Below are 11,951 nucleotides of genomic sequence, written 5' to 3' on the forward strand. Positions count from 1 at the left end.
AAGGCAAGAATAGGAAATTAAGATCTCAGGCTCTGTATGCCCAGGCTTATCTTTCGTGAGCTCATTAAGACTGATTGTCAAAGGCAGTACTTTTCGCTGAATGGCTCTGGAAGCCCAATGTGCAGGCGACTTCTTCCAAAAGGGTGTTGATGCCCTGGCCGGTGTGGCTCCATTGGTTGGAGCGGGAGCGAGAAATGAGAACACTTCCTCACTGTCTTCACATAAAAACCATTGCACCTTTTCACCCGAAACTGCTCTGGCCCTGGGACTTAATTGCTTCTTGGTGCGAGGGGCTCAGGTGCCACAGCACTGACCACTGAGTCCCCAGTGCTCCGGAGACAGACCGGGTGTGTCCCCCTCCGTGGGAAGTGCTTGTGGCAGCCTCCAGGGCCTGATTCTTACCAAAGGCTTAACCACTTTCCACTGTGCAGTCGCCCAAAGAATGATCTTGTGAACTTGGGGACTACGAGCTTTTTCTAATCCAAGCATCTCCGTTACGTCTTTCGCCCACCTGGACGTCTTCTTGTACTTTTTATTCTGATAACGATTGGCAGTTTCTGGGGGTGCTGTGGATTCCCACCGTATGTTGCATGACCTGCAGGTGGAGGTTGAAACACTTGATCTGGAATTCCTGACCTGGCACGTGTGTGACAAATCCAGTCTGCAGGAAGGAGACATTCCACACCTTGCCTCAGGGTGTGTTGTCTGAATTCCCGAATACAAAAGCTGGGCGGGGAGTGGGCTGACTGTCCTCTGCAGAAGCAGCCTTGGCTGACCGTCGTTCAGCCTGAGCTTACCCGCGGACCGATACTGTTTTATTGCACACTGGCTGTGTGTGGATACTTGGAGGATCTCTGAGGTGTATACAGTAGATCCCATGGGAATCTCACTCCCGAGGAGCTTACTGTCCGGGAGAAGTAAACACATGTGTAGAACTAACTGTAAGACAAGGTACGCAGGGTCCAGTGCTGTGAGCAAAGGGGCAAAGGGGTGCTGGGGGTCCCAGGAGAGACTGTGCGCTGAGAAGGGTGGGGTCATGAAGGCATCCTGGGCAAGGAGCGGGCAGTGTGTGCATTCCTGCACGTCCTCTCGGTACTGGGCAGGGGGAAGGCAATGAATACTTGTTCTGCCATTTATTGGCAATTAGTGAATGCTTATTGATTTAATGAGTCATGATCTTCTGATCCCTTGATCCTCCCCTCAGTTGCCACTTCTACCCTTGCCCCCTGCCTCTCCCAGTCTTTTCTAATCTGACATCGGCTTGAGCCAGCCACACCCTTGAACTTGGCTTGGCGGAAGAGTGTCTGCTCCAAGCCGAGGGTTTTATCCTTCCCCAGCCCCTCTGTAAGGACACTGAAGGGACAGTGTAGGCTTGGGTTAAGGGCACAGGACAGGCAAGGAGCAGTGGTGCAGCGGGGCCCCCGGCCTCCAGTCCTTTTACCCTGGAGTCTAAGTGGCCACCTCTTTCTGTTTCCACCTGTGCTTGTACCGGGACTTGCAGAGGCGACTCCCCCGAGAAGGGGAGTGATGGACAATGGCCCCAAACTCGCCTACTTGGACTCCTCCTCTTCTCTGAACCGCCCTGCCTCCCCGGCAGCACCCTGCCCTGGAACACCCACTCGGCCCTTCTACTTGGCACTTTGTCTGTCTCTCCTTCCCTGGTCATCTGCTGTTCTGCTGTCTCTGTCCCTTTCCCCTCCTCTCACCTTTTCCTCTTCTGTTCACGTGATAAGCACTTACTCAGCATGTGTTACGTGCCCACAGCATCAGCTGCAGCTACGTAATTTGTGGGGTCCAGCATGAAAACACGGGGTCCCTTGTTCCCAGGCACGAAGGATTTCAGCACAGCGGCAGCAGGGCCTTAGACTGGTTGTGAAGCCTCACGTGGGCGCGTGGGTTCCAGGTCCTTGAAGCTGACCTTGTGTGCATGGCACTTGGGGACAGAGTGGAAATAGGTACTGCTGCAGAATCACATTTTATCACATCACCTTTTAAAACACTTTTATTCTGGAAATATGCTGAGGCACATAAAAGAGGAAAGGATAGTAAAACGAACTCTCTGGGCACCCCACACCGACAATCACTAACATTTTGCCATTCTTGTTTTGTCTCTTCCTTCCACGTCTCCCATCTTTTTTTTTTACTTAAAAAAATTTTAGATAGAGGGGAAGGGAGGAAGAGGGGAAGAGAAACATTAATGTGTGGTTGCCTCCCACACGCCCCCTACTGGGGACCTGGCCCACAACCCAGGCATGTGCCCTGCCTGTGAATGGAACCAGCCACCCTTTGGTTCACAGGCCAGTGCTCAGTCCACTGAGCTACACCAGCCAAGGGTCTCCCATCTTTTAAAAGGTGTCCTGTGCCCTAAATATTTCAAAATGTAGTTCCAACGAATGAGAATGTTTTTTGTGTACAGCTTCCCTGCCATTATCACACTTAATGAAATTCACATTAATTCCTTACTATCACTTAATACCCAAGCCCATGTTATTTTCCCCCAGTCGTCCCCAAAATGTGTTCTTACAGTTTGTATATATCTATTTTTTAAACTTATTATTAAAACCAATATGGACATTTATCGAAACAACCCAGTTAGAAAATCAGCAAAAGACATTAATAGACATTTCACTGAAGAGGACACACAGATGGCAAATAACCACATGAAAAGATGTTCAATGTCATTAGTCCTTAGGGAAGTGCAAATTAAAATCACAATGAGATATCAGAGCAAACCTATCAGAAAGGCAAAAATGAAAGAATAGTAATAACACCAAATGCTGGTGAGGATGCGGAGAACCCGGGTCACTCGGGCAGTGCTGGTGGGGAGTAACATGGCACAGCCGCTCTGGGAAAGCAGGGCGGTTTCTTACAAAGCGAGACATGCGCTCACCACGTGACCCAGCAATTGTACACGTGGGCTCTTACCCCAGAGAAGCGAAAACTTCCGTGCACACAAAACCCTGGACGTGAATGTTCATAGCAGCTTTGTTTGTTAATAGCCCCAAACTGGAAACAACCCACATGTGGCTTTTCATGCAGCAAATGAAACAGACTGGCATTTTCATACCGGGAAAGACACTCAGCAATAAATGGGAACAAAGTACAACCTAGGCCACACCTTGGATGGACCTGGAGGGCATTGTGCTGAATGTAAGCAAGCCGATCGGATCCCACTTCTACAGCACCCTTGGAAGACAAAATTCTACGGAGAATTTAGCGCTTGCCAGGGGTGAGGGAGGCGGGGAGGGAGGGAGGTGGCCGTGGCTATGAGAGAGCAGCACGAGAAGCTCTGGTGCTGGGAATGCTCTGCATCTGGGCTGTGGTTGTGGTCACGTGGTGTTCAGGTGATAAGATTATGAGGAACTAAAATGCAGACACACAAGTAGTCCATGTGGCACCGGGTATAAAATCTGAGGAAGGCTGACGGTCCCTTCCGAGTTGGTTTCCTGGCTGTGTCACTGTCCTGTAGCTACGCAGGATGTTACCCTGGGGAGACCGATGAAGGGGGTGTAGCGTCTCTCTTGTTACATCTGACATTTGCACGTTGAAGAATTTGGACATTTCTGGGAGGATACGCACACACACAGAAGACTAGGAATCGGAGCGGAAACGTGTTTTCACTCGACACGTGGCTTTGTTTTGTTTCGCTAACCACAGGCACTGCACAGCTTCTGGTTGTTGTCAACCACGACTTGCACTTTGGCTCTGTAGAAAAATGTCACGTCTAGGAATTTTACCTAAGAAGTTGTGCTCTTGTAAGCTTGGAATTGAAATCGCAATGCAAGAAAGTGGTCACTGTTGAATGCTGGGTATGGACACAATCACAGATTTTGTATGATATTATAGTTTTCTGTCAGAAGGGGAGGAGAGGAAGGAAGGAAGCCTAAGTATAAACCTCTCTTTGCATTAGAAGAACAGAATACTCCTTTACTTAAAGAAATACAGCTTCTTTTGGGGGCTTTCCCCTCTCTCCCCTCGTTGGTTAATTTTATGGGTCCACCTGATGGGCCCAGCAATGCCCGGGCAGCTGATAAAACATGGTGTCTGGGTGGCTGGGAGGGTGCTCCCGGAAGAGGTTAGTGTTCGAATGCACAGACAGCACAGATGGTCCTGACCCACGTGGGTGGGCGTCACCCCGTCCCCTGAGGGCCTGGGCAGAACACAAAGGCAGACGACGGGTGAGTGTGCTCTCGGCTTGAGCTGAGACATCCATCCCTCCCGCCCTCGGACGTCAGTGCTCCTGGGTGTTGGGCTGTGGACTCCATGGGAACTGCAGATGGGGGACCGTGGGAGTCCTCAGCCCCTTGCACCACGGTCTCTTCTGATTTCTCTGCATATGGATACGTATCCTACTTAACCTGTGTCTTGGGAAAACTCTGACCAAAACACTCATGTTGGACTCCATTTGGCTGACATTTCCAGAAATCATTATCTAGATATGAATGTAAGGATAAGTCTAAATGGTCTCCTTCCTCCAGAGAACACGGAGCTCTGCTCTGGGGTCAGGGGCACAGGTGACTGGGCAGATCTGGGGAGAGTGCAGCTGGGACAAGAGGTTACCCCACATTCGCCTGTGATAAGATTCAGGGTTAAGTTAAGCAACGGAGAGGTTTAGAAAACAACGGGAAGAACGCACAACTGTACCCAAAGGTGAATCTACAAATTCTGGTTTTTCACTCCTTTAAATGTACATTTGTTTACCACAATAAATGATCATTTAAAAAGGTAGACAAATAAAATGGGAACACTTTGACATATTTCATTCTAGGGTTAGTATGTTAACGTCCTCTGGAATGTAATATATTTTAATGTATCAAGACATAATTGAACCAAGGGGGAGGGTGGAAGCAAGGGAGGGAGGTGGGTTTGGAGGAGGTGGGGAGAAAATACGGACAAATGCAACCGAACAACAATAAAATAACTTAAATTAAAAAAAAAGACTTAACTGAGATAGTACTATTTTTTTAAAGATTTTATTTCTTTTTAGAGAGAGAAGAAGGGAGGGAGAAAGACAGGGAGAGAAATGGCAATGTGTGGTTGCCTCTCGAGTGCCACCCCCCTCCCCGCCCCCACAGGGGACCTGGCCTGAAACCCAGGCATGTGCCCTGACTGGGCATTGAACCTGCAACCATTTAGTTCTCAGGCCCGGGCTCAATCCACTGCACCATACCAGCCAGGGCTGCCATCATGCTATGGAATACATAGTTTCATTGTTTTTCCCAGTCAATATCATATCCTAAGATTTCCAATGTTCTTTGTAATCCCTCAGACATACAGTTTTTGATCGCTATGAAACATTACATGTTAGATATACAATGATCTATTCAAGTCCCCTCCTACTGTTATTTTTAAGTTATCGGACGTCACAAATAAGTCTGAGGCAAGCATCTCATGAAATCTGCTCGAAGGAGGGAAGGCTTATTTGCAGATGTACCTCTGGCATCACTTCAGATAAGCCTGTCAAGGATGACCCGGAATCCTGGAACATGCTGGAATAATGGAAAAGGGGGAGAGAGGAGGGAGAGAGAACATGAGGCGGGGAAGCGGCCAAGAGGGAAGATGATGGAGCCACGCTGTCGTGGGCTCCGAACCTGCTTCCCACCAGGCGCCCACGGGTGGCTTCGGCTTTTGAACAGAGGGTGTCTGCAGAGAAGTCCAAATACTGTTGAAACAAGGCATTCTGATGGTTGCACCGAGGGCACAGACAGAGCAGGGGCTTTGGACAAATCACTGGGGGAGCAGCAAAGCTACAGGTTTGTGGGAGAGCGGCAGGCTCTCATAGGCAGGGAGAGGCCTGGGTCCTTCTCAGGACCTGCACTTGGGTGAGAGGAGGGAACTGAGGAGATGAGCCACTTCCCCAGGCCAAGGCCATGCCAGGCGGTCTCCCTGCGCGGCCTTGCTCTGGTTCTACTGGTCAGCGCAGCTGGACCCGGTTCAAATATCTGGGCGCAGTCTCAGCCACACTCTGGGTCCCTCCAGCCTTCGGGGCCCACCAGGCCTAGGTTTCGGCCCCATCTCGGACACCGTGGCTGGTTGGAAGACACTAAGTGCCCAACTGCATAACTGCAAAATCCATCCGCCTTAGTCTGGTGTCCCCGGCAGAGAGCCCTGGGGAGTTTCTGTAGAAGAAAAAGAGGGGCCCCCCGAGGTGGGCTGGGAGCTGGGGACCCAGCCAGAGCTGCTCCTCTGCCACAGCTGGAGTAGACAGCACGTGACCACGGGGACAAGAACACACAAACGCCACAGAAGACCCAGACCCAGAGCTGCTGCATCAGGGGCATTTGGTTTATTCCGGGGGAGGCAGAGTCTGGGGCTCTTGCAAGGCACTGAGGAGCAGCTGTGAGAGTCACGCAGACGATGCACCCCAGCCAGGGCCACAGAGGGGTCCCCATCCCGGCACCCCTCGGTGGAGCAGGGGTGAGTGCAAGGCTTTGCTTCCTCTGGGCATCCTTAAAGTTTGGCATTCACGGCTGGGGGCACAGGGCCCATCCACTTCTCCCCTGGATGGAGAAAACCACGCACATCAGAGGTGGACGGCACAAGCCCCCAGGGGCTCCCTCAGAAGAGCTGTGCTGGGCTGCCAGGTACAGAAGCTTCCTTCCCTCCTGTGTTGGGGAAGGTGACCCCTCCCCACCTGACCTCAAGCTCCAGTGTCTGTATAAGGCTTCCCTGTTGGAAATGCCAGGAACGTTTTTTGCTCTGAACCTGTCCTTCTGGTCAGTGATATAATATCAGTGGGACTGGGGTCAAGGGCGGCTCAGTGTGAGCCTGTCACTTACCCAGCAGGTGCGCCAGCAACTCCATCCGGTCAGAGCCAAAGAGCATGTGGGTTTGGCCACCCAAGTGGGTCACAGTGACAGGCAGCCCAAAGGCCTAGAGAAAGCAGAGCAAGTGCAGGGAGGAGGGTGTTTAGTTTACTAGGCTGGGGTTGAAGGTTATGAGCCAACACTTGTCTGAGGTCCCAGAAGCAAATGGGCCAGGGCTGTTGGATAAGAGACGCCACGGCTCTAAGGAGTCTTCCGACCCTCAGATGCCCTGTCCTCTATCACCATCTCTCTCCCCCTTTTCCTTTCCCTGGGCTCAGGGGCAGGGAGGGAGAGGAAGGTCGTCGGGAGAGCTAGGGAGGGCTCATGTGGGGAGCGGCTTTTGGACAGGAGCGTGGGGACCCAGCAGAGACCCTCAGACGCTGCTCCGCACCGGGGCTGGGGACACTCATCAAGCGTGGCTCACCCCGTACTTGCAGGCGGCCTCGGTGGTCTCCCTGAGCTTGTTCTTCACCTGTGGTGTCGAGGTCTTCTCCAGAAGCCCCTGGCCTTGCTGTGTTGACATGCCGGCCTTCTCTGCGGCCTGAGGGGACGTGACAGGGAACGAGACCATGGCTCTATTAGCGGGAGAGGGGATCTCAGGAGAAAACGCGGGTCTTTCTGCTTTCTGTCCCCAAGTTTTCCTGGCAAGGCCTTTACCTTCCCACAAGCGGAGGACTATCCTTGCCAAGAGGGCTAGTTTCCTCCTCAAATCTTGAGTTTGATGGAAAAAGCAGGTGGCAAAGACTTACAGTTGCATAAATCTAACACCAGAGGGCGCCCTACGGATGGCTCCTGACCTCTTCTGGAACCTATGAGGAGACAAGTCCAGGTGGTACCCGGCTGGGCCACCCTTACAGAGCTTGTCAGGAGCAGAGCCAAAGTGAAAGTCTGAGCCCTTGATGCTAAGTCTGGGGCTCTTGCCTTCCCACTTCTCGGATTCCCTGAATATCTTGTGGGATTTTTTTTTTTTTAATAAGGCTGGGCTCTGATTCCCATGGAATTCCCTGGTGGGATTTCTGTTGGGCTGTTTGCTAATACTTCAGCCCTCCTGATGGAGGAAGGGTCGCTAACGTTAGTCCTCTCTCTCCCACTGACTTCCTCCATCAAATAAATTCAAATGGAGAATTTTGCCCTTCCTCTTTCAACTGTGAGATATACTTGTGAGTCCTCTCAGTTCCAGCTTTTCAGTAATCTGGACTCTCCCACACAGATACGCTTTCTGCCCAAGTAACAATGACCTCTTCCGTCTGGAAGTGAGACTAAGCCCTCTCCGCCCCCAAATGCCCACTACTGTCAGATTCCCTGCAGAGGAGGGGGTGGGCTGGGCGCACGCAGGGCCGGGACACTCACTGCCAGGATGCTCTGAGGATCCGTGATGTCTTCGTCCTGGGAAGAAGAGAACACTCAGCCAGGAAGGGGGTGGCCAGGTGAGGAGCGGGATGGACAGTAGGTCAGTGGACAAGAGGGAAGGGCAGGAACAGCGGTCTGGAAGCAGGCCTGGGGGAGGGCCACCATGTCACCCAGGGTCTCCCAGGAGGGCTCCCAGAGCCTTGCCCTCACCCGTGACCAGACACGCATCCACAGTTCCCTGGACACTCTCTCCAGCATCTCCGGGTGCTCCATGTCGACAGCGGTGAGGAAGCGCATGGCCGACAGACTTCCTGTGGGACACAGGCACTGCCAGGTAGGGCTCCCCTAGCTTGCTTCCCGTTGGATGACCTGCCTGCCCTTTCCTGCTTGTGACATCCCCCAGAGCTCAGGTGCCTTCAGCCTCCCACCCAAGTGTCTCCTGACTTGTCCTGCTCCTTCTCCTCTTGTGTCCTCCCCCCACACCCTCCTGCCCCAACCTTCTGTTTGCTCCACTCGGACGCCGAGTTTTCGCAGGGTTTGTTTCATTGCACTTGGCAGCCCCGCCCCTCCTCCTTGGCCCCACAGTCTCCCAGACCGCCGCCTTCCCTTTGCTGTCCCATCTGTACCCCACGCTCTTCACCTTTTTCAAGGATCACAGAGAAGAAATCCTTGGGGAACTGCAGAGGAACCTGCATATGTTCACTCAGGAGCTTAATGTCAGTTGTCAGGTATTGGGCCTTGCGGGGAAGCAGAGCTGGCGGCTTGTTTCCTGCAAGTGGAAAGTTGTACTTGCTTCTGAGAAGCGACCTAAGGATCTCAGGCTTGGGGGGCCCCTCCCGGGTTTGGGGTAGAGGGCCAATTACCAGCTGCTGGTGCCCACATGAAGACCCACTGGAGGGCAGGCCTCCTGGGCCTTTGAAATCTGCACTTCGTCCAGTCCCCGCCCCGGGCGCTGTTGCCTTCATACCACTGTCTTTCATGATCCCTGCAATGAGGCTCGGGCGCAACTGCAGGTGGATGTTCCAGATGTTCTTGTATCGGCACAGGATCTGCAGGAGCGGAGGCAGGGATCGCAGCCAGTGTGCAGAGGGAAGGCGCGCGCGTGGCAGAGGGACAGGGAAGGGCGGTTCAGGATAACTGATTAGACAGCGGCTCGAAGCGCAAAGGAGGGGTTGGGCGGACCCCCGGAATTGCTTGGCTTGAAATGGCTAGACTCGCTCACTCCTAGAACTCCATCGTCGCTCCTGTGGACAGTTGCCATCCTGTTCTGCACTCCTCCCCCCCGGCCGCCCCCACCAACTGACATGAAAGGGCTAAGAGGTGGCCGTGCCCAGCGGCTTTCTCCTTGATTCTTCAGAGTTGCCACCTTTCCAAACCATTGGTGGAAAACCGCTGTGTTAGGATCTAAGAGTTCGGCCTGGAGCCGGCGACTGTTTCCATCTTACAAACACGAAGTGACCTTCAGCCCTGGCTCTCTACCTGCCTGTCCTAAAGGCCCTTTCGACAACGCCAGGAACTGCACGAGACCGTGGGCCCTGCCTCTTGCGTTCGCCCTTCCCTCTGCCCTCGTCGTCCCGGCCTCGGCGTCACCTCGAACCCCAGCCAGGAATAAGGGGACAGCACGTCGTAGAAGAGCTCCACGGTCCGCGGCCCCGGCCCCATACTGCCGCGCAGAGAAGCCGCGGGAACGCCAGAAGCCAGGCGGCGCACGTTCGCTCGTTTGCTTTCCTCCCGAGCGCGGAGACACGGTCCCCGTTCCGGGCCGGGCCGAGGACCGCCTCCCGCCTTCACTGCGCAGCCTCCCAGAGGGGACCCGCCTCCTAGAGCCCAGAGGCTGGTCCGGGGCCGGTGCCCGCGTGGGTGTGGTGTCCTTAGATGGGCGCGCTGGCTGGGTGACGTGCGCACCTCCAGGTCGCCGCCCGCCCCTGGGGTGGAGTCTGGGGAAAGGGGAGTGGTTTCAGATGCTCTCAGCCCCTGTCCCGGAGCTGTGCGCCCTGCGAAAGCCACTCGACCTCTCTGAACCTCCGTTTCCTGCTCGTAGTGAAAATGGGGATGCTTCTTGATATCCCCTACCTCCTTCAGCCTTGGGAGGAATGAAGGGACTCAGACTGGTAGCTGCATGAACTTCTTTGCACTGGGGCAGCGGAAGAAGTGATGGATATAAATGGATATGGATATAGGTATAGGCACACACCCCCACAGGATCAGGCAGAAGTAACGCCTGCTTGAGTGCAATCGGTAGGGTAATAATATGGGTGTAATAATTTATAGTTTTAATTCGAGCATTTCACCTAAAATGTCATCTGGTGAGCTTGAGTGTGACGTTATGCCACAGAATTACATGCTTACGGTTTTGTAATAAAAGATTTTATAATTAAAAAAGGGGGCGTTACTTGTGTCAGAACCTGTATATATTTGTTTATGTTTATATTTATGCTTATATTTGTATTTCTCAGAGCTTAGCGCGACACCTGGAACATGTTGGACCACGAGCTCGTAATCTGTGAGTGAGCGGGGGAGGGTCTCAGACCTTGCGGCAAGGATAATTGCAGCGACCATGGGGAACAGCCCGTCCTGTTTGTTCAACTTTAAAAAGAATCTGGAAGCTCACTATATATTAATATTGAATGATATCCTATACATTGAATATTAAGTGAAAAACAAGGTGCACAACAGTTCATATTTTTGCTATCCTTTTTTAGGGATTGAAATGCTCTCTAAGTGTGTGGGTATACACGTGACCTGTGTGCTGGTTGATATGCTGAATGGCAAGACTGAAAGTTGCTTAAAATTGGTTGCTTTTGAGGAGGGAAGCTACGTGACTGGGGGCAGAGCAGGAGAGAAGAATGCAATCATCCAGCAGGGTGAGGAATGCAAAAGGTTTGTAGTGATTTGTAGCAAGGGGTCTCTCTGATGGAAGCCCCTTCTGAAAGAGTAATGAGAGTTCTGTTGTGCATAATGTTTAACACTTTGTGACCTCTTGACCTATGTGGGCCTATCTTCTCTGTCCAGACAGACAGGCAGGCAGGAAGGAGGGAGGGAGGAAGGCGGGAAGGAAAACTGAGACAGGGAGGAGGTTGTGCTTAGGAACTTGTTCTGGCAGAACGGGGAGAGGAGTGCAAGGAGGCTTATTTATGTGATTTATTTCCACGATTTATTTCACTTAGCTTTAAGGAAAATGTCCCTGATGAGTGGCCATGTAGGAACACATGCGATGCAGTTTTAAGATATAATATTTGTCAAGATATAACCGAGCATTTACATCACTGGTTCTAAACACCTGACATTTTCTTAGGGATTTACCAAGGTTCGTGGGAGATCCTGTGTGCCAGCTCCCACAGTTAAGACACCGGACCAAAACGTGGGGGAGGGGTTGACAGTATCACGGACGCAATCTTGGATATGCTGTGCTATGTTAAAAGGGGCCAGCCTTGGCCAACCAGGGTAAATGGGATTCATAAATTTAGTGGGAGCATCTCACAGTTCATCACAACGTACCGGTGAGACAACACTGCAGCTGGAACAGCTCACATGTCCTGTCCCTCTACCCTGGTAAAATGTGGACAAAAGAAAAGGAAAAATGCAAGTAGCTGTATTAGGGATTTAGACACAATTTTTTTTGTTAGTTTTTCAGACTCCCTTTCAGGCTTTGATCGTTGTTTTTGTTCCTTTTCTTAAAAAAATCAAGTAGCTGTGTGGAGGTATCATGACATGCAATTAACTGCACATAATTAAAGTGTGCACTTTAGTGAGTTCTCACATAGGCAGACACCTGTGAAACCGTCACACCGGGAA

The 11,951-nt window shown here is 52.1% G+C and overlaps 1 protein-coding gene across 2 annotated transcripts; it reads right to left on the minus strand.

Annotated features, from left to right (window-relative positions):
- Positions 1 to 6,264: 6,264 nt before the first annotated feature.
- Positions 6,265 to 9,959, minus strand: GSTK1 (glutathione S-transferase kappa 1). 2 transcript variants are annotated; one of them, XM_053669915.1, is made up of 8 exons: positions 9,747 to 9,959; positions 9,124 to 9,205; positions 8,797 to 8,925; positions 8,157 to 8,192; positions 7,556 to 7,615; positions 7,231 to 7,347; positions 6,780 to 6,873; positions 6,265 to 6,500 (listed from the first exon to the last, which is right to left on the minus strand). In XM_053669915.1, the coding sequence occupies exons 1-7, from the start codon at positions 9,816 to 9,818 to the stop codon at positions 6,809 to 6,811; spliced, it is 561 nt and encodes a 186-aa protein (XP_053525890.1). In that variant the 5' UTR covers positions 9,819 to 9,959; the 3' UTR covers positions 6,265 to 6,500; positions 6,780 to 6,808. The 2 variants fall into 2 exon arrangements, with proteins under 2 accessions (XP_053525890.1, XP_053525886.1); XM_053669911.1 differs by lacking the exon at positions 7,556 to 7,615 and adding an exon at positions 8,367 to 8,467 and having other exon boundaries at positions 9,747 to 9,956.
- Between the last annotated feature and the right edge of the window lie 1,992 nt (positions 9,960 to 11,951).

Source organism: Artibeus jamaicensis, unplaced genomic scaffold (assembly GCF_021234435.1).
Source record: "Artibeus jamaicensis isolate MK-2021 breed Jamaican fruit bat unplaced genomic scaffold, CSHL_Jam_final contig_1696, whole genome shotgun sequence".
NCBI classification, from domain to species: Eukaryota; Metazoa; Chordata; class Mammalia; order Chiroptera; family Phyllostomidae; genus Artibeus; species Artibeus jamaicensis.

What these genes read in the sequence shown, in the direction of transcription:
- GSTK1 (XM_053669911.1), bottom strand. Translation starts at nt 9,818, where the DNA reads ATGGGGCCGGGGCCGCGGACCGTGGAGCTCTTCTACGACGTGCTGTCC. An exon ending in CTCTGTGATCCTTGAAAAAG is followed by an intron (nt 8,468 to 8,796) that starts GTGAAGAGCGTG and finishes TGTGTCCCACAG; the next exon opens with GAAGTCTGTCGGCCATGCGC. An exon ending in ATCCTCAGAGCATCCTGGCA is followed by an intron (nt 7,348 to 8,156) that starts GTGAGTGTCCCG and finishes ACGTCCCCTCAG; the next exon opens with GCCGCAGAGAAGGCCGGCAT.